Here is a 23,159-nt window from a genome sequence, read left to right on the forward strand (position 1 = left end):
GACTATTTTTCCATGTACAGTGCAGATAGACACAGGCTTAAGGATTGTAGGATCGGGCAGAGCGACTTATCAGATCATAATGGAGTTTACCTCACTCTACACCTTGATAGCAAACCAAGAAATACTATATGGAGACTTAATACAAGCATGCTGAATGATCCAGCATTCAAAGAATCAATAAAGACAGAATTGAACATCTATCTGAAGAATAACAATAACGGGGAAGTTTTTCCTGCTACATTGTGGGATGCAGCTAAGGCGGTTATTAGAGGAAAGATCATAGCCACATCATCTCTCAAGAAAAAGATTAAAGCACAGAAACTGCTGAAATTACAGGAAACACTAAGAAACTTAGAACGATCTCATAGTCAATACAAAGATCCTCTTATATTATGAGAGATTCAAAAGGTAAAACAGGAAATTTACCAGATTTATGGAGAAGAAGTAGAGAAAAAGCTCAGGTTCCTGAAACAACGATTTTATGAAGCAGGCTCAAAGGCAACCAAATTACTAGCATGGAGACTCAGGAAACAACAAGCACAGAATACCATTTTCAAAATAAAAGACCCCAAAACAAAGAAGATCACATGCAAATTAGATTAAATACAGAATGCATTTGAATCATATTACACAAATCTGTACAAGCAATCTGTACAAGGCAGATGCACAGACAATAGAGCATTTTTTGAACTCACTTGATCTCCCCTCAATTGGGACAGAGCAAAATGATAGACTAAAAATTAATAAAGCAATATCTCAACTTAATAGAAATTAATAAAGCAATATCTCAACTAAAAGTAAAAAAGTCTCCAGGCACTGATGGCTTCCCTTCAGAATGGTTCAAGACCTTCAGAGAACAACTAACACCTCTACTTAAGGCCTGTTTTAACTGGAGTCTGAGGGAGGGGGGTCTCCCACCATCATGGAGAAAGGCCATCATATCTGTAATCCCAAAAGAGGGCGAAGATAAGAAGGAATGCAGTTCATATAGACCTATCGCAATTCTTAACACGGATTATAAACTATATGCATCAATAGTAGCCAAAAGAATGGAGAACATAATCCCAGAATTGATTGACGGAGATTAAACTGGTTTCATACAAAATAGGCAGACACAGGACAATATAAGGAGAACACTACATGTCATGGACCACATTACTCAGAATAAGACAAGTGTCACGTTCTGACCTTAGTTCTTTTTTTATGTCTTTATTTTAGTTTGGTCAGAGCGTGAGTTGGGGTGGGCATTCTATGTTGTTTTTCTATGTTTTGTTCTGTTGTTCTATTTCTATGTGTTTGGCCTAGTATGGTTCTCAATCAGAGGCAGGTGTCAGTCGTTGTCTCTGATTGGGAGCCATATTTAGGTAGCCTGTTTTCCTTTGTGTTTTGTGGGTGATTATTTTCTGTTTCCTGTGTCTGTACCATACGGGACTGTTTCGATTTTTGTTTCTTCATTCACTTTGTTATTTTGTATTTGTAGTGTTCAGTTTTATATATTAAAATGGACACTTACCACGCTGCGTATTGGTCCGATCCTTGCTACTCCTCAGACGAAGAGGACGAGAACCGTTGCAACAAGTGCAATATTAATCAGTCTAGATGCAGAAAAAGCATTTGATTCAGTGGGATGGGATTACCTATTCCAAGTTATGGAAAGATTTGGTTTCAACAAAGAAGTGATATTAAAACAGTGCATTAAAACACTGTATATGTGTCCGACCGCTAGAATAAAGGTAAATGAACATTTGTCACGAATGATAAAATTAGAGCGAGGGGCAAGACAAGGCTGTAATCGTTCACCCACGCTCTTCCCCTTGTACCTCGAACCATTAGCACAGGCAATAAGACAGGACCCAACCTTAGAGGGAATAACAATAAGAAGCAGTGAACATAAGATATGCATGTATGCTGATGACGTTCTGTTATTCCATGCTCAAGTGGACCTAGATTGATGGATGTTTTACAAACATTTGGAACATATTCAGGGTATGTGCTTAACATACACAAGACCCAAGCCCTAGTATATAATTATACCCCACAGGAAGAGCTGAAGAGTAGGTATAACTTCCACTGGACCTCTTCATCCATTATATATCTTGGAGTATATCTACCAAAAGATACACCCAAACTCTATCACATGAATTACGATCACATCAACAAGAAAATAAATGATGACCTAGACAGGTGGAACTCACTTCCTTTAGATCTTAGTAGTAGAATTGAAACAATCAAAATGAACATCCTGCCGAGGTTACTGTATTTGTTCCAGTCACTGCTGATAGAAATCCCGCCTAAACAGTTTAGGGATAAACAGATATCAAGGTTTATCTGGAACAGTAAGAGACCAACAACATTACAATTACCAAAAAACTGTGGGGGTGTGGCCTTACCAAACCTAAAAGATTATTATGTGTCAGCCCAATTGAGACCTCTGGTGTGTTTGTGCAATTCAGAATCCAAATCCAAATTGAAAGACATGGAGACTACTTTGACAGAGACACCCATATAGTCAGTTTTGGGAAATAAGGACATGGTAATAGAAATATACAGTAAACAAAATCAGTGGATTAATTTCTCTCTGAAGACATGGTTTAGGGTAGTTAAGCAAAATCATTTAGACAGAGGTCAAACCGCTGAGTTGGCCCGCATACGACCCCAGCTTCATCCCTGCAACTCAGGACAGCAGATTTAAACAATGGACGCAGAAAGGCATCAAATCATTCAGTACAATTATAAGGAATGGGAACCTAGATAACTTCCAGGACCTAAGTAAAAAACATGGCTTGGATAAACAAGATTTCTACAGATACAAACAAGTTCGACACTATTTCTTAAGGGAGATAAAAGGGACTGACCCTCGAGCACCTCCAAACTTAATCCAAGTATTCACTAACGCATACAACTTGGGGAGTAACAAAAAAACTATCTCAAATCTCTACTTGGGTACTCAATCTTCAAAGAAACATTCTACAAACTATATTAAAAATAAATGGGAGGAGGAACTTAACATTGAAATAACTGATGAAACATGGTTGAACATATTAGAGACTCAACAAAGCTCCACCAACTCAAGATCATGGAGAGAATTCTGTTGGAAGAATGTTATACGTTTCAACACCTAAACTGAAATCAAAACAGACTGGCTCACCACACCCTTGTTGGAGAGAATGCTGTCTATTGAGGGTGGATCACTCTCATATCTTTTGGACTTGCCCCACAATCTAAACCTACTGGGGAGAAATAAGATCTAACATTGGAAAAATAATGGGATTTTACATAGAACAAACATTCATTTCTTTGTATTTGGGTGAAATACCAGATAACTTACACAATAGAGAAAAGTACCTCTTGAAGGTCCTACTGGCAGCCAGTAAAAAGGCTATCACTAGGAAATGGCTACAAAAAGACCCTCCCACAGTGACACAATGGATAGCCATTGTAGAAGAAATACACCACATGGAGCGTATGACCTTTGCTTTAAGAACACAAGAGGAGAGAGGTCAGGAATACTGGGAAAAATGGGTTTCGTACTTGGAAATGGTCTAATTCAAAGATGTCAATGTAACTAATATGATGAAGGTATGATCTTTTTTGTTCTTTTATTTGACTTTATTTGTACTTTCTTTGTGTTCCTACAATAAAAACGAAGTATTAAAAAGAAGACTGTAACTACCAATTGGATACCACGAAAAAAGGGGTACATTTTAATTTTTAATTTTATAATTTAAAAAAAGACTTTGCACTGCAGAAATATCTAACAAGTAATCTTACAATTCCACAACAACTACCTAATACACACAAATCTAAGTTAAGGGATGGAATTAGAATATGTACATATAAATATATGGATGGGCCATGACCGACCGGCATAGACCGGATGCAATAGATGGTATAAAATACAGTATATACATCTGGGATGAGTAGTGCAAGATATGTAAACATCATTATTAAAGTGGCATTAATGAAGTGACGAGTGATCCTTTTGGCCAATGATTTCAAGTCTGTATATAGGCAGCAGCCTCTGTGTTTAGTGATGGCTGTTTAACAGTCTGATGGCCTTGAGATAGAAGCTATTTTTCAGTCTCTCGGTCCCAGCTTTGATGCACCTGTACTGACCTCGCCTTCTGGATGATAGCGGGGTGAACAGGCAGTGGCTCGGGTGGTTGTTGTCCTTGATGATCTTTATGGCCTTCCTGTGACATCGGGTGGTGTAGGTGTCCTGGAGGGCAGGTAGTTTGCCCCCGGTGATGCGTTGTGCAGACCTCACTACCCTCTGGAGAGCCTTACGGTTGTGGGCGGAGCAGTTGCCGTACCAGGCGGTGATACAGCCCGACAGGATGCTCTCGATTGTGCATCTGTAGAAGTTTGTGAGTGCTTTTGATGACAAGCCGAATTTCTTCAGCCTCCTGAGGTTGAAGAGGCGCTGCTGCGGCTTCTTCACAACGCTGTCTGTGTGGGTGGACCAATTCAGTTTGTCCGTGATGTGTACACCGAGGAACTTAAAACTTTCCACCTTCTCCACTACTGTCCCGTCGATGTGGATAGGGGGGTGCTCCCTCTGCTGTTTCCTGAAGTCCACAATCATCTCCTTTGTTTTGTTGACATTGAGTGTGAGGTTATTTTCCTGACACTACACTCCGAGGGCCCTCACCTCCTCCCTGTAGGCCGTCTCGTCGTTGTTGGTAATCAAGCCTACCACTGTAGTGTCGTCCGCAAACTTGATGATTGAGTTGGAGGCGTGCATGGCCACGCAGTCGTGGGTGAACAGGGAGTACAGGAGAGGGCTCAGAACGCACCCTTGTGGGGCCCCAGTGTTGAGGATCAGCGGGGTGGAGATGTTGTTACCTACCCTCACCACCTGGGGGCGGCCCGTCAGGAAGTCCAGGACCCAGTTGCACAGGGCAGGGTCGAGACCCAGGGTCTCGAGCTTGATGACGAGTTTGGAGGGTACTATGGTGTTAAATGCTGAGCTGTAGTCGATGAACAGCATTCTCACATAGGTATTCCTCTTGTCCAGATGGGTTAGGGCAGTGTGCAGTGTGGTTGTGATTGCGTCGTCTGTGGACCTGTTGGGTCGGTAAGCAAATTGGAGTGGGTCTAGGGTGTCAGGTAGGGTGGAGGTGATATGGTCCTTGACTAGTCTCTCAAAGCACTTCATGATGACGGAAGTGAGTGCTACGGGGCGGTAGTCGTTTAGCTCAGTTACCTTAGCTTTCTTGGGAACAGGAACAATGGTGGCCCTCTTGAAGCATGTGGGAACAGCAGACTGGGATAAGGATTGATTGAATATGTCCTTAAACACACCAGCCAGCTGGTCTGCGCATGCTCTGAGGACGCGGCTGGGAATGCCGCCTGGGCCTGCAGCCTTGCGAGGGTTAACACGTTTAAATGTTTTACTCACATCGGCCGTAGTGAAGGAGAGCCCGCAGGTTTTGGTAGCGGGCCGTGTCAGTGGCACTGTATTGTCCTCAAAGCGAGCAAAAAAGTTATTTAGTCTGTCTGGGAGCAAGACATCCTGGTCCGCGACGGGGCTGGTTTTCTTTTTGTAATCCGTGATTGACTGTAGACCCTGCCACATACCTCTTGTGTCTGAGCTGTTGAATTGCGACTCTACTTTGTCTCTATACTGGGACTTAGCTTGTTTGATTGCCTTGCGGAGGGAATAGCTACACTGTCTGTATTCGGTCATGTTTCCGGTCACCTTGCCCTGGTTAAAAGCAGTGGTTCGCGCCTGGTTAAAAGCAGTGGTTCGCGCTTAGTCCAGTGAAGTTCCTTGATGGCCATCTTGGTGTCTGCTTGAGGGATAATGTACACAGCTGTGACTATAACTGACGAGAATTCTCTTGGTAGGTAAAATGGCCGGCACTTGATTGTAATGAATTCTCGATCGGGTGAGCAGAAGGACTTGAGTTCCTGTATGTTGTTATATTTACACCATGAGTCGTTAATGATAAAGCATACACCCCTGCCCTTTCTTTTCCCAGAGAGATGTTTATCTCTGTGGGCGTGATGCATGGAGAAGCCCAGTGGCTGAACCGATTCCGACAACATATCCCGAAAGAGCCATGTTTCCGTGAAACAGAGAATTTTACAATCTCTGATGTATCTCTGGAAGACAACCCTTGCTCAAATTTTGTCTACCTTGATGTTGAGAAACTGGATATTGGCTAGTAGTATACTCGGCAGCAGTGTGCGATGTGCACATCTATGGAGCCTGGCCAGGTGGCCGCTTCGTCTGTCCCTTCTGCTTTGTTTTGGGTCGACTACTGGAATTAGATCCATTGTCCTGGGTGGTGGTCCGAACAGAGGATCCGCTTCGGGAAAGTCATATTCCTGGTCGTAATGTTGGTAAGTTGACCTTGCTCTTATATCCAATAGTTCTTTCCGGCTGTATATAATTAGGCTTAAGATTTCCTGGTGTAACAATGTAAGAAATAATAGATAAAAAACAAAGTTCTGCATAGTTTTCTAAGAACTCGAAGCGAGGCGACCATCTCTGTCAGCGCCATGCTCAAAAGTCTGACCAGAAGGCCGCTCCGTCTACCTCTCCTGCGGCGCCATTGTTTTTGGTCAGCCTCTGGAAACAGTTTGAATGCCTTGGGTGGTTCGATAAAAGGATCCGCTTCGGGAAAGTCGTGGTGCTGGTAAGTTGACATCGCTCTGATATCCAATAGTTCTTCCCGGCTGTATGTAAATAACACTTAAGATTTTCTGGGCTAACAATTTAAGAAAAAATACATAAAGCTGTCATCAAGGCAAAGGTTGGCTACTTTGAAGAATCTCAAATATTGTTTAACACTTTTTTTGCTTACTACATGATTCCATATGTGTCATGTCATAGTTTTGATGCCTTCAATATTATTCTACAATGTAGAAAATAATAAAAATAAAGAAAATCGCTTGAATGAGTCATTTTTGACTGGTACTGTATTCAGATTCATGACATTCATCACTGCCATATTTAAATGTGATTCAGTCATCGTCAGACTGATTGGAAATTCCCAGACAGCCAACCAGGCAGTGTTCACACGTAATAAGATGTCTTACCAAGCTAAATTATCTTTCTGGACACGCAGACCATTTTGCTTATTTTAACCTAAAAAAGGCTTGATACAAGACCATATCTTGATGCATTTTCTGGGTAACTCAAAACAAGTTATTTTTACTTTATTATCTCAATAAAAGAAAACAAATCTAGGTAAGATGTTTATTTTTTGCAGTGCAGGCCAGAGTCAGCCTGTCTGTTATGTGTCTCACCACTAAGCCTAGTGTCCTACTGCAGGCTGTAGCTAACAGCACCCATCCTAAATTGATTGGTTTCCTAAATCTTAATCCCCAAATCCAGTCATACTGACTTACTTAAAAACACCAAAGACCATACTCCCACTTATGTTAATTGTACTACACACTTTTCAGTTCAAACCTCTGAATCGACATTCACACTGTCCAAATATAATGAGGAATAACAAATTCCTCATGTGCAGTAGGACATGCTTTCTCACTCATGTCAATCGTATTATGTCTATTACGTCACATATACTGTAGATATGGCACAGGTCTGTGTGAGATACAGGATATTACATCACATATACTGTAGATATGGCACAGGTCTGTGTGAGATACAGGATATTACATCACATATACTGTAGATATGGCACAGGTCTGTGCGGGATAGAGGATATTACATCACATATACTCTAGATGTGGCACAGGTCTGTGTGGAATACAGGACCAGTCTTGTCTGTGCAGCAGACTGCCATCTCATTAATGTAGTGGTGGTATGTCTTGTGTCCAGGCATTTTCTCACAGGACAGATAGATAGACTAGACCCCCTAGGGAGAGGCTTATAGGACCACAGGCAGCCGGGTGGCAACCGTACCAGGCTGTGTTTTGGGGTATTTTTTGAAGCGTGTGTGTGTGTCTGTGTGTTTGCATGTGGGACAGCGTGTGTGTTTTAATGACAGAGCAGCATCCTAGACTCCTGGACTTTATGTCTGGGTCTAGTGTGTGTGTGTGTGTGTTTTGGTCTGTGTTTGTGTTGGGGGAGTCAGTCAGTCAGTCTGTGTCAGAGGGGTTCCTACAGCAGCTGTGTGTCTTTGGCTGCTGATCGGAGCGGCTGGCGTCAGATAGTTAGTGGCGGCCATTGAGAAAGGCTAATCACTGTGCCGGCCTGTCTGCCTGCGTGGCCCCCATGTGCCTTTGTGCCGCCATCTGGGGGTTGTGACCCCCACAGGCTCTCATCAAAAGAGAGACTTGGAGACTTAGAGTCGGGTGGTCAGGGGATAGTGGGATTGGGGGGTTGCCGACCACAGAAGTGTGTGTGAGGGGGTGAGTGTGTAAGCATGAACGAGGGGGAGGAGGAGAATGGCAGATGACAATACACACGTTATTTTTCCTCTCTCTTTTTCCTCACTCTTTTTCCCCAGGAAGTCAGTCCCAAGACCACAGTAGTCATGCCCCAGTCAGGCCTGTTCTCACATGTAGTCTGGTTTGGTCTGGGAGGGAGAGTGAGAGTGAGAGAGTGAGTCAATGGAGCGATTGTGGTACCAGTCTGTTTCCCTCTGCCCCGAGCCAAACACTGATGCCTATTACGTACTGATGAGTATTTGGAGCCTCATGGAGTAGGTGTGTATGTGTATTGGGGGGGTTAGACCCCTTATGGGCCATCTGCTGAGACAGCTGGGTGTGTGTGATAGGGCAGGGGCGGAGGGCTGGAGATTTAGGGTTTGGTCAGCCCCTTATCTGAAAGATTGGGGAGGGGATATTCCTTTACAACCCCCTTTTCTCTTCCTACCCTGCCCCCCTCTTCCCCCCTCCACTCTCCCCTTCTAACCACCCACCCCACTCTCTTCCTCCCCCTCTTCCCTTCTTCCCTCACCCCCTCTTCTCCCTCCCTCATTTTTACCTTATGTGACCCTGGTCAAGGTCAGTGTGATGTCAGTAGGAGAGATCACAGACCTAAATGGTCTCCACTCTTTTCTAAACTTGACTCGCTTTTTAGGTTGTGAAAGGCATCATCCTATCCTGAAATAGCCTGCTCTTCCTCCTCCTCTTCCTCCTGCTCTACCCTTCTCCCTCAGTGCCTGTCCTCGATACGCTTGTTTCAGCGTTAAGAGAGGCGAGCCACGGCCCTACCTCTCTCTCTCTCATTCTCTTCCTCTTCCCCTTTTTATCTCTTCCCCTCTCTCTCTCTTTCAATCTCTCTTCCCCTCTCTCTCTCTCTCTCTCTCTCTCTCTCTCTCTCTCTCTCTCTCTCTCTCTCTCTCTCTCTCTCTCTCTCTCTCTCTCTCTCTCTACCTCTTCCTCTCTCTACCTCTTCCTCTCTACCTCTTCCTCTCTACCTCTTCCTCTCTACCTCTTCCTCTCTACCTCTTCCTCTCTCTCTCTCTCTCTCTCTCTCTCTCTCTCTCTCACTTCCTCTCTCTCTCTCTCTCACTTCCTCTCTCTCTTTCTCTCACTTCCTCTCTCTCTCTCTCTCACTTCCTCTCTCTCTCTCTACCTCCATCTCTTTATCTTCCCCCCTCTTTCTATCTACCTATCTCTCTCCCACTCTCTCTCGCTGTCTTCCTCTTCCTCTACCTCTCTCGTTGTCTCCATTTCTCTTTCTCTCACTTTCTCACCTTTCTCTCTCGCTCTCACCCTCCCCCTCTCTTTCGCTCTCTCCCACTCTCTCACCTCTCTCTCTCTCTCTTACGCTCCCACTCTTTCTCACTCTCTCCCGGCCATGGCTGACTGTTTGTCCTATTTAGGAAAAGTCCTATTTTGGAGGAGTCATTTCTAAAATCTAAAAGGGAGTCAAGAACTATTTGCTTTGTGCCTATTCTGAATGGAGAAGACTCGTAGGCTTATATACATTTGAGATTCCAAAGTTGTGGTCATTAGAGGGAGGTTGGTCAATGGAACTGATATAACCTTGGTGTAATAGTTTGAAGAACTAAAAAGAATAGTTTAAACTGAGAAATGCAGGCATGCATATGCAGAGAGAAGGGAAACAGAGAGAGAGAGCTCGAGAGCTCTGCCATCTCTTGCATGACAATGTTTTCACATGTTCACATTAAACCCATCAAAGAGCTACATCTCACAAAGACAGTCTGACTGCACTGCAGCAGCAGCTACCAGAAAGCTACCATGGCCCTGTTCATTCCTGGTAGGCTTTCTGTTTGACAACAGATCTCACGGTCTGCTTTACAAATGGCACCCTATTTCCTATATAGTGCACTACTTTTGACCTGTACCCATAGGCACTTTGTAGGGAATAGGGTGCCATTTGGGACAGTGGCACAATCTACTACATTTACAGAGTCAGCTATTAACCCATGAAACTGAGAGCAGTGCAGCATCAAAATACCTCTTTGTGGATGCCTTGTTTTGGAATCATCAACTGAAATACCATGATGAAACACAATTGTGACAGATTGATAGGCAGTTAGTTTTCTAACTCTATTATGATAGATTAATATGAATTATGGACTTAGTTATATCTTAAGATGGAGGGGGTTGTAAGATGATGCCGGAGAAGCTGGCAGACATTTTACGTGCCCCTAGCCGATTGTGTTTTTTGTTAGTTTATTTGCGTTGTTACTTATTTTGTACATAATGCTGCCGCTACTGTCTCTTATGACCGAAAATAACATCTAGACATCAGGACTGCGATTACTCACCACGGACTAGCAGAATCCTCTTTTTCCTTTAACGACTCTGACAAGCCCGACGCGAAGGATACACTGCTTCCATTGGAACAGGCCCCGATCACCGTGATCTGCGTGAAGGGAAAGAGGGGCCGAAGATCAGGCTGCCTTCTGAGAATTCGGAGGCGGTCGAATAAACCCCTACTTCCCTCCATTCTGCTAGCAAACGTACAATCTTTGGACAATAAAATCGATAAGTTACGCGGAAGATTAAACTACCAACGGGACATTAAAAACTGTAACATCTTATGCTTCACGGAGTCATGGCTGAACGACGACAACATCAACACACAGCTGGCTGGTTATATGATGTACCGGCAGGATAGAACAGCGGCTTCTGGTAAAATAAGGGGCGGCAGTCTATGTATTTTTGTAAACAACAGCTGGTTCACGATATCTAAGGAAGTCTCACGCTATTGCTCGCCTGAGGTAGAGTATCTCATGATAAGCTGTAGACCACACTACCTACCGAGAGAGATTTCATCTGTATTCTTTGTAGCTGTTTACATACCACCACAGTCAGAGGCTGGCACTAAGACAGCATTGAATGAGCTGTTTTCCGCCAAGAGCAAACAAGAAAACGTATACAAAGCTCTCCCTTGCCCTCCATTTGGCAAAGCTGACCCTAATTCTATCATCCTGATTCCTGCTTACAAGAAAAAATTAAAGCAGGAAGCACCAGTGACTAGATCAATAAAAAAGTGGTAAGAGGAAGCAGATGCTAAGCTACTGGACTGTTTTGCATGCACAGATTGGAATATATTCCGGGATTCCTCCGATGGCATTGAGGAGTACACCACATCAGTCATTGGCTTCACCCAATTGGAAAATGAATGCACACATGACTGTGAGTTTCTTTGGATTAAAGCTTCTGCTAAGTGGCATATCTTATATTATTATGAACATAGGTTAAAGGTCATATTCCTTCAATTAATTTCAATCCATGATTGCACAACATGGTGTTTCTGCTCTTCATGAGTGAGTTGTTTTTTTCCTTAGAATACATCCTCCAATGTACCTGGTAGCAGCAAACCTAATAGGTATAAACGTATACATATTACACTAGATGAACGTAGGCTAAGGGATGTATTCCTTCAATTTCATTTGAGTCCTTGATCACTAAACATGTGGTGTTTCTGAAATACTGAATAAAAATATAAACGCAACATGCGTTCACTAACAGGGTTGTAAACAAATTTGTGCACGCAATTTGAGAGAAATAATATTTTTGTGCGTATGGAACATTTCTGGGATTTGTTTTTGTCACCTCATGAAAAATGGGACCAACACTTTACATGTTGCGTTTATATTTTTGTTCAGTGTATATTAGTACATATTAGATTATATAAACTTATATAAACTCAAATCATTTGAATCCATGCTCACACGACATGTGGTGTTTTTGCTGTTTTTGCCTACGTCAGTCATTGTTTTTCTCCTCAGAATACATCCTCCAATATACCTGGTAGCAGCACTTAGGTATAAACATACACTTAGAAAAAAGGGTTCCAAAAGGGTTCTTCTGCTGTCCCCATAGGATAACACTTTTTGGTTGCAGGGAGAATTATTTTAGGTTCCATGTAGAACCCTCTGGGGAAAGGGTTCTTCATGGAACACAATGGGGTTCTACCTGGAACCAAAAGGGTTCTTCAATGGGTTCTCCTATGGCGACAGCCAAAAAACATTTTAGGTTGTAGATAGCACCTTTTTTTCTAAGAGTGTATACATAATATACTATATGAGTGTAGATTAAGGGTCATATTCGCTCTATTCATTTGAGTCCATGTTCATGTTTGTGCTGTATCCTATGTGGTTGTGTACCAAATGGCATCCTATTCCCTAAACAGTGCACTACTTTTGGGTGCCATTTGGGATGCAATCCGTGAGTCATTGTTTTTCTCACAGAATACCCCTGGTGAGCCTTAAGATGCAGGGGGCAGCTGGCTGAGATGGTCCTGTGTTGGTGGTGATGGTGATGTTGATCACAATGACGACAATGCTAAATCAAGGCAGTCTGGTCCTTAATGTCAAAACAAGCTCCCCTGCCCATCCCCTACCCAGACCACTTGATTTGAGTCCATGTTCGCACAACATGTGGTGTTTTTGCTGTATATCCATACATATTAGTATATGTTAGTACATATTAGTACATATTAGAGTATATGGGAATAGGTTAAGGTGGCAGCTGGTTGAGATGGGCCTATGGTGGTGATGATGATGGTGATGTTGATGATGATGATGACAATGCTCAATCAGTGTGCAGTTGGTTGTTAAGTAGTCTGGTGAATGGCCATCCATATTTCAACAAAGTAATTAACTAATTAACTTAATTTCTTAATTAACTCAGGAACCACACCTGTATGGAAGCACCTGCTTTCAATATACTTTATATCCCTCATTTTCTCAAGTGTTTATTTATAGCCCCCTGGCCCATCCTCTGCCCAGCCTAGCACCCATAGACCCAAATAGCCTCCTCTTCCTCCCGTCCCCACCCCCTCCGTACAGGACGCAGATGCTGCTGTTGCCCAGGGATTGTTGCCAGGCAGCTGAGGAGGAAGTGCTCATTTAGGGCTTTGGGGCTGTGGGGATTGAATGGGGGCTTACTCAACAGGAGTTGAGATTGTGTCAGAGCTCTCTGCTGAGACTGTGACTGCATCCCAAATGGTACCCTATTACTTTCATAGTGTAGTGCACTACCTATTGGGCACTATATATAGGGAAGTTAGGCACTATATAGGGAATAAGGTACCAATTAGGATGCAGATTGTGACTGAGGTACCACAGTGTGAATAAGTTGTTTTACCACTGTGGTAGAGTAGTGTGAATAAGTTGTTTTACCACTGTGGTAGAGTAGTGTGAATAAGTTGTTTTACCACTGTGGTAGAGTAGTGTGAATAAGTTGTTTTAACACTAGATGCTGTGCCTCTGAGTGTTAAATATGTTCTAGTCTACACAGTGAGCATGTTTCTCACCAGTGGAAGTGAATCTCTGAAGAGCAAGTATATTGTACAGCAGTGGAGGCTGCAGAGGGGAGGACGGCTCATAATAATGTCTTGAACGGAGCAAATGGAATGGCATCAAACACATGGATACCATGTGCTTGATGTATTTGATACCATTCCACTATTCCACTCCAACCATTACCACGAGCCCATCCTCCAAATGAAGGTGCCACCAACCTCCTGTATAGTACAAGTAACTGCCAAATAAAAAAAACACCAACATAAAGTGTCTTAATAGGGCGTTGGGCCACCACGAGCCCCCAGAACATATTCAATGCGCCTAGGCATAGATAATGGGCAAATGGCCATTTTTATACATGAACCTAAGCATTATGGGATGTTAATTTCTTAATTAACTCAGGAACCACACCTGTATGGAAGCACCTGCTTTCAATATACTTTGTATCCCTCATTTTCTCAAGTGTTTATTTTGACAGTTACCTGTAGTTTCAGTTCCATGAGATAAATATACAGTACGAGTCAAAAGTTTGGACACACCTACTCATTCAAGGGTTTTTCTATATTTTCTACATATTTTTTCTACATTGTAGAATAATAGTGAAGACATCAAAACTATTAAATAACACATGGAATCATGTAGTAACAAAAAAAGGGTTAAACAAATCTAAATATATTTTATATATGAAATTCTTCAAAGTAGCCACCCTTTGCCTTGATGACAGCTTTGCACACTCTTGGCATTCTCTCAATCAGCTTCACCTGGAGTGCTTTTCCAACAGTCTTGAAGGAGTTCCCACATATGCTGAGCCCTTGTTGGCTGCTTTTCCTTCACTCTGCGGCCCAACTCATCCCAAACCATCTCAATTGGGTTGAGGTCAGGTGATTGTGGAGGCCAGGCCATCTGATGCAGCCCTCCTTCACTCCCCTTCTTGGTCAAATAGCCCTTACACAGCCTGGAGTTGTGTCACCAGGAAATCACCCCCACACCATCACCCCTCCTCCATGCTTCACAGTGGGAACCACATATGGGGAGATAATCCTTTTACCTACTCTGCGTCTCACAAAGACACGGCGGTTGGAGCCAGAAATCTTGAATTTGGACGCATCAGACCAATAGACAGATTTCCACTGGTCTAATGTACATTCCTCATGTTTCTTGGCCCAAGCAAGTCTCTTCTTAATATTTGTGTCCTTTAATAGTGTTTTCTTTGCAGCAATTCAACCATGAAGGCCTGATTCACACAGTCTCATCTGAACAGTTGATGTTGAGATGTGTCTGTTACTTGAACTCTGTGAAGCATTTATTTTGGCTGCAATTTCTGAGGCTGGTAACTCTAATGAACTTATCCTCTGCAGCAGAGGTAACTCTGGGTCTTCCTTTCCTGTGGCGGTCCTCATGAGAGCCAGTTTCATCATAGCACTTGATGATTTTTACGACTGCACTTGAAGAAACTTTCAAAGTTCTTGAATTCTTCCACATTGACTGACCTTCATTTGTTGAAGTAATGATGGACTCTCATTTCGCTTTGCTTATTTGAGCTGTTCTTGCCAGAATATGGACTTGGTTTTTACCAAATAGGACTATCTTCTGTATACCACCCCTACCTTGTCACAACAGAACTGATTGTCTCAAACAATTCCACAGATTAACTTTTAACAAGGCACACCTGTTAATTGAAATGCATTCCAGGTGACAACCTCATGAAGAGGGTTGAGAGAATGCCAAGAATGTGCAAAGCTGTCATCAAGGCAAAGGGTGGCTACTTTGAAGAATCTACAATATATTTTGATTTGTTAAAGTTTTTTGTTACTACATGATTCCATATGTGTTTTTTCATAGTTTTGATGTCTTCACTATTATTCTACAATGTAGAAAATAGTTAAATAAAGAAAAACCCTGGAATGAGTAGGTGTGTCCAAACTTTTGACTGGTACTGTACATCATAAATACATGATGAACTGAGCAGTCTGAGTCTTTAGTAGTCCGGTAAACTACCATCATTCGTCTTTCGAATGCTCAGGGGACAGACGTCTATTCCTCTCCAGAAATTATAATATTATAATTATAAGAAATTATACCTGCCTGGATGGATGGAGGGAGAGAGGGATGAGGGGAGAGTGAGTGAATGGACAGAGGGAGGCAGGGATAAGAGAAGAGAGAGTGAGGGGAGGGAGAGAGGGATGAGGGGAAAATGTTAGTTTAGTGAGTTAAAAGAAGGTTAAGGAAAAGCATACCTTTCTTTGGGATAAGTTGAAAAAAAATATTTTTCCAACCATTCAACCACAATGCAACATACTTCTTCATATATGGCATACTTTTAACACCCCATGCACACACTGCTATAAACAGCCTACATGCCATGGCTATCTTCACAAACAGATGCAGTGGTAAACCAAGTGCTATTGAGGTGCTATGAGTGAGATGTGCTAAGTAGGCTTTATGCTGTTACAGAGAAAGCACTGGCTAGCAGTGATTACAGAGACAGTTGTGTGTGCAGCGTGGATGTATGCAGTGTTCTGTGTCCCAAATGGCCCACTATTCCCTATGTAGTGCACTACTTTTGACCTGAGCCCTATGGGCCCTGGTCAAAAGCAATGCACTTTATAGGGAATAGGGTGCCAGAGCAGCCGTAGTGACTCAGTGAGCCCCAGACAGCCATTGTGTCCCTTGGCAGTAAGCTGTATCTTCAGGCTCCGGTAGTGTGATCATCATCAGGCTGTTCTGTGGTCAGTGGTATTATTCGGAGAAGCAGTCATCACAGCTGCAGCCCAGACACTGTATGTATACAGTGTCTCAGAGTTGGAGTGCTGATCTAGGATCAGCTTTGCCTTTTATATCATAATGAATAAGATTACATGGACAGGGGGGACGCAATCCTAGATCAGCACTCCTACTCTCAGATGCTTTATGAATGTGCACTGAGCCTCCACGGAACAGGCAGCTAACTGCTTGGGACCCATTGATTGTGAGTCAGAGAGTCAGTGTGGATGGCAGTGTTGCTTACATTGGAAATCAGGAAAAGGTGTATGAGAATATGTGAACCAAAGGAATGGGAACTTTATTCTCAAAGCATAGCGTTGTTAGCTTGGTCCTAGATCTCGTTGTGCTGTCTTGTCTTTGGCAAGACTGCACAAACAGATCTGGGACCAATCTACAGTGTTAACCCTGCAGATAGCTTTTTATGATGTGTCATACTCGTGTGCTACTTTGTTAAATTATATTAAGTTACCTACTCAGCCTACTTGCTCATTAAAGTTGCCCTGGTTAGTTATATAAATACTTTGGCATGAAATACTTTATGATTTCCGTAGATGTCTCTTGGCTGTCAGTGAGATTATGTAATGTCTTAGAAAATGTTGAAGAAAGGCTTGGTTTTGGGGCTACACTGATAATGTCCTGGGTTGGACAGCTTGTGTACAAACACACACACACACACATACACACACACACACACACACACACACACACACACACACACACACACACACACACACACACACACACAGACAGACAAACACCAAACACACTCCCCCATCATAAACATGTTTTATTTGCAGTGACACATATTTCCTGGCAGGGACGTTGTACAGGCCTCAGTGTTGATGATTTGATTTCTACACAATGGGATCTAGTGCTGGTACCTCTGGTGCCACACACACACACACACACACACACACACACACACACACACACACACACACACACACACACACAGACACACAGACACACAGACACACAGACACACAGACACAGTCTAGCAGCAGCATCACTAACACAGTAACTGAGTGTGGCAGGAGGCACAGCAGAGGCAATGTCTTACAGCACATACACCCAGCCACAGCCCAGCACAAAATGGTCTCATAATTCTTCATAATGGAGACACAGGAGGCATATATTCACATTGGATTATTACACTCCAACACTATAGAGGAGATGACAGGGGAAAGAGGGAGGATGAGGAGAGGGAGGTGGGGAAGGAGGAATAGGAGGAAGGAAAAGGCGGAGAAGGAAGGAGGTGGGTGGGTGGAGGCGGTCCTCAGGCCCCCTAACCTGCAGGGTTACTTCCCAAATGGCACCCTATTCCCTACATAGTGATCAGAGCCATATGGGTTCTTGTCAAAAGTAGTGCACTAAATAGGGAATAGAGTGCCATTTGGGACACAGCCCAGGAGTTGCTGCTGCTGCACCCCAGTTCTGTCAGCGGTCGTTTCCAGGAGAATGAATAATTCGGCTACAGCATCAGGAGGCCTCATTGGCACATCTCCCTGTTTATGAACCAGAGCAGTGAGACAAACCAGGTTGTAAACACCAGGCCTGTGCCTGAAATGGAACCATTTTCCCTATGTAGTGCAAAGGGTATATGTTTTTTTTGTTTTTACTTTTTCTCCCCTATTTCATGATATCCAATTTGTAGTTACAGTCTTATCCCATCACTGCAACCCCTGTACAGACTCAGGAGAGGCGAAGGTTGAGAGCCATGGGTCCTCTGAAGCAAGACACAGCCTGGGATCGAACCCAGGTCTGTAATGACACCTCAAGCATTGCGATGCAGTGCCTTAGACCAATGCGGCCCTCGGGAGGCCGTAGTGTACTACTTTTGATCAGGGCACTATGCGGATAGTGCACTACATTGGAAATAGGGTCACTGGTCAAAGGTAGTGCACTATAAAGAGAATAGTATGCTATTTCAGACGCAATCCAGGTCTGTCTCATGGAGAAATCTGGACCATCTCAATCAATCACACCACAGCCCTTTAGGCTTCACACATACACTATATATACAAAAGTATGTGGACAGCCCTTCAAATTAGTGGATTAGACTATTTCAGCCACACCCGTTAGTGACAGATGTATAAGATCGATCACATAGCCATGCAATCTCCATAGACAAACAATGGCAGTAGAATGGCCTTACTGAAGAGCTCAGTGACACCAACATAGGATGCCACCTTTCCAACAAGTTAGTTTGTAAAATTTCTGCCCTACTAGAGCTGCCCCAGTCAACTGTAAGTGCTGTTATTGTGTAGTGGAAACGTCTAGGAGCAACAATGGCTCAGCCGCGAAGTGGTAGACCACACAAGCTCACAGAACGGGATCAAGCGCGTAGCGTGTATAAATCGCTTCTACTCAGCCGCAACACTCACTACAGAGTTTCAAACTGCCTTTCAAACTGCCTCAAGAGCTGTTCATTGGGAGCTTCATGAAATGGGTTTCCATGGCCGAGCAGCCACACACAAGCCTAAGATCACCATGCACAATGCCAAGCGTCGGCTGGAGTGGTGTAAAGCTCACTGCCATGGGACTCTGGAGCAGTGGAAACGTGTGATGAATCACCATTTGGCAGTCCGACGGACAAATCTGGGTTTGGCGGATGCAAGGAGAATGCTACCTGCCCCAATGCATAGTGCCAACTGTAAAGTTTGGTGGAGGAGGAATAATGGTCTGGGGCTGTCCAGCTAGGTCCCTTTGTTCCAGTGAAGGAAAATCTTAACACTACAGCATACAATGACATACTAGATGATTCTGTGTTTCCAACTTTGTGGCAACAGTTTGGGGCAGGCCCTTTCTTGTTTCAGCATGACAATGTCCCCGTACAAAGCAAGGTCCATACAGAAATGTTTTTGTGAGATCGGTGTGGAAGAACTTGACTGGCCTGCACAGAGCTCTGACCTCAACCCCATCGAACACCTTTGTGATGAATTGGAACTCCGACTGCGAGCCAGGCCTATTTGCCTAACATCAGTGCCTAACCTCACCAATTACCTTGTGGCTGAATGGAAGCAAGTCCCCACAGCAATGTTCCAACATCTAGTGGAAAGCCCTCCCAGAAGAGTGGAGACTGTTATAGCAGCAAAGGGGGAACCAACTCCAAATTAATTCCCATGATTTTGGAATGAGATGTTCGACAAGCAGGTGTCCACATACTTTTGGTCATGTAGTGTAGATTCCCCCCTCTACTACACTGCAGTACCACAGCCCAGCCATAGAAATAGATAGGTAGACCTGGCTTGGGCTGTGTCTGAAATGGCAGCCTATTCCCTCATCTCATTCTAGCCCAGCCATAGTGGTCAAATCTCTCTGTCATAGCCCATGGCTTAGTGTGAAGTTCAAAGAGCCTTACCCTGGTGTCGGTTTACACTGGGCCATTCCTCTGGACAGTTGGTCAATCAATCTCTGCTGAAATCAGTATTGCACGCAAATCATCAAAACCCAGGGAAGCTAGGAAGTCAGTGGGGTAATGGGTCGCAGGGCCGGGCGGGTGTGTCTCTGGGAGGGGGACAGCTGGTGGAAACGGGTGGAAGGGGGAGAAGAGGAAGAGGGAGGAAGAGGGGGTTTGGGGTTTACGTGACTTTGGGCACTGGGGACTATGGGACTGGGGTCACACCTGTTAGAGTGGCTTATTGATGGACGCCGTGCAGCTTTGTGAAACAAGGGTGCTGGAACTGGAAGGAAACCTTGAATTAAGCTTTAGCACAGTACACAAGCAATGTATACAGGTTCAGATACAATAACAATACACACACACACACACAGGCACATGCAGACACACAGATAGTTACTTTCCTGCTATACTAGAGAGAGCTGCATCATCAATTCAAACTGAGACAAATGCAAGTACTGTCCTTTCAAACCATTTCCCCCCCACAAAAAAAAAGCCTGTGCTCCCAGAAGAACAACACACAAGAAGCTCCTTAACCAGCCGAGATATAGAGCAGTTTAACAATGCACTGTGCACCCATCCAATCCCATAGCATAGACAGATAGATAAGGCTCTCTGTGTATTAGGCCATGTGCTGGTCCTGTGTGTTAACTAGAGAGTCAGTGTGGTGCAGAAGTCCAGCCAGGCTGGAGGATCCCCCTGGTCAGACAGAAGCTGTGTCCCAAATGGCACCCTATTCCCTATATAGTGCAATACATTTGCAATACATTTGACCAGGGCCATAAGGTGCACTGTGTAGGAAATGGGGTGCCATTTGGCATGGAAACAGAGACTGTAGTATGGCCTTCGGGAACAGATCATCTTCAGCTGACTGTGCAGTGCTCAAAGCCCTTCTTCCCCCTCTCGTCCCTCTCTCTCCCCCTCTCCCCCCCCCCTCTCCCCCCTCCCCCTGGCAGCTGTCAGCTCAAGGATAGGGTGTGTGACACCACAGCACCTGCACACAGGATACTAGATAGATGAGAGGAGAGGATGGCAGTCAGTCATTCAAACCCCTCTGAGAGCCAGTGTAGAGTTTTCAATTAGATAAGGACTATTACCTTTTATAAACTGGGTGGTTCGAGCCCTGAATGCTGATTGGCTGACAGCCGTGGTATATCAAACTGTGTACCACGGGTATGACAAAACAAACATGGGGTTTGTGGTATATAGCCAATATACCACGGCTAAGGGCTGTATCCAGGCACTCTGCTTTGCATCATGCATTAGAACAGCCCTTAGCCGTGGTATATTGGCCGTATACCACACCCCCTCGTGCTTTATTGCTTAAGTATAACTAATGGACACACTATTGGTGCTGTGTTTACTGTCCTTTACTGACATGTTGGAATACCAATTAAAACATGTCATATGGAGCTGATGAGAGGTGTAAATATAACTTTGGTCAGGAAGGTGACCAGGAACTCGATGGTCACTCTGTCAGAGCTCCAGAGTTCCTCTGTGGAGATGGGAGAACTTTGCAGAAAGACAACCATCTCTGCAGCACTCCACCAATCAGGCCTTTATGGTAGAGTTGCCAGACGGAAGCCACTCAGTGAAAGGCACATAACAGCCCCCTTGGAGTTTGCCGAAAGGCACCTAAAGGACTGTCAGACCATGAGAAACAAGATTCTCTGGTCTGATGAAACCAAGATTGAACTCTTTGGCCTGAATGCCAAGCGTCACGTTTGGAGGAAACCTGGCACCATCCCTACGGTGAAACATGGTGGTGAGATCCGTGATGAAGAGAGATCCGTGATCCGTGAAAACCTGCTCCAGAGAACTCATGACCATACACTGGGGTGAAGGTTCACCTTCCAACAGGACAACGACCCAAAGCACACAGCCACTCCTTGAGTGGCCCAGCCAGAGCTCAGACTTGAACCCGATCGAACATCTCTGGAGAGACCTGAAAATAGCTTTGCAGCGATCCACCACATCCAACCTGACAGAGCTTGAGAGGATATGCAGAGAAGAATGGGAGAAACTCACCAAATACAGGTGTGCCAAGCTTGTAGCGTCATACCCAAGAAGACTCTACGCTGTAATCGCTGCCAAAGGTGCTTCAACAAAGTACTGAGTAAAGGGTCTGAATACTTATGTAGATGTGATATTTCAAATTTGCTAACATTTCAACAACAAAAAACACTATGGGGTATTGCGTGTAGATTGATGAGGGAAAAAACCTATTTAATCAATTTTAGAATAAGACTGTAAAGTAACAAAATGTGGAAAATGTAATGTGGTCTGAATACTTTCCGATGATACTATTTATTTTATCTTGTTTTGTAGATAATAATCAGTGAGTTAACAGTCAGTGTGTCTGTATGTTTGTGCGTGTGTGTGTGTGTTTCAGAGTGAGGAACACCCCGCTACCAGTGAAGGTTTGCTGCTCGGCCATCCAGCTGCACATGCGGGGCAAGCCCAAGAGTGTAACCCTGGAGACCAAGGCCGGCCAGGCCCACGCAGACTTCCGTAAGAACCGCGACGGTTTCACCCTCCTGATCCCCTCCAACTGAGACAGTCACCACCAGCTACCCCAGGCACATTCTAATCTGGACCTCAAAGCCTGCTGATTTTCATGTTCTTGGAAAAGGAGCTTCAATCTTATTGGTTGAAAATGTAAAACCAATGCACTGATGGTTGGAGTTGGAACTACTCATTATGGCAGGGACTCACACTGGCCATGGGATGTTTTTATCATATTATGTATGCTATAGATGCTCACAGGTATAACATTTAACTTTAAAAACATATTTTTTATAAGATTTCATGTTTTTGCACTTTTCAGGGAATTAACAGATATATAGGCAAGAGACTGAAATGCAAACAAGAATAGCAATATTTGACATACATTTTTTCAGACTAACTTAGCTTAGCTACAGTGTTTTTATACTGTATATTCAGCAGAGAAGACAGCTATTTTACTGCCTTTGAGAAATGGGAATACTCCTTTAAAGTGCATCATCTCAACACGCTGCCTTGAAAGGGCAGACCATGAGATTAATGGCAACAATGAAAAAGCAAATAAATAATTTATTAAAATGTATTTTATCGCAGTATGTGTAGATGTTTTTACCCTACCAAAAAAGTATATATAATATGTTTATATTATATTATTCATACTATTTATTTTCATTTGATATATTATTCATATTATTATATTTTTATATTATGGGCCAATTTTCTGGACCCAGATTAAGTCCATTGAACAGTCTTATTCTGGGTTAGAGATACTAACCCTATACACTGTAATGTAACTGAGAGCATATCAGTCTTTCTCTGTCTTCCTCTCTCCCTTTCTTCCTCCA

At 43.7% G+C, this 23,159-nt stretch overlaps 1 protein-coding gene across 1 annotated transcript in view; it reads left to right on the top strand.

Annotated features, from left to right (window-relative positions):
- The window catches only part of LOC120027506 (unconventional myosin-Ig-like), a 66,915-nt gene extending 43,989 nt beyond the window's left edge, over positions 1-22,926 (top strand). Inside the window, exon 22 of the mRNA XM_038972457.1 lies at positions 22,205-22,926. Within this exon, the coding sequence (XP_038828385.1) occupies positions 22,205-22,367 (163 nt within the window). The 3' untranslated portion in view covers positions 22,368-22,926. The remainder of the gene's footprint in view (positions 1-22,204) is intronic.
- Positions 22,927-23,159: the final 233 nt, after the last annotated feature.

This window comes from Salvelinus namaycush, chromosome 32, assembly GCF_016432855.1.
Source record: "Salvelinus namaycush isolate Seneca chromosome 32, SaNama_1.0, whole genome shotgun sequence".
Taxonomy (NCBI): Eukaryota; Metazoa; Chordata; class Actinopteri; order Salmoniformes; family Salmonidae; genus Salvelinus; species Salvelinus namaycush.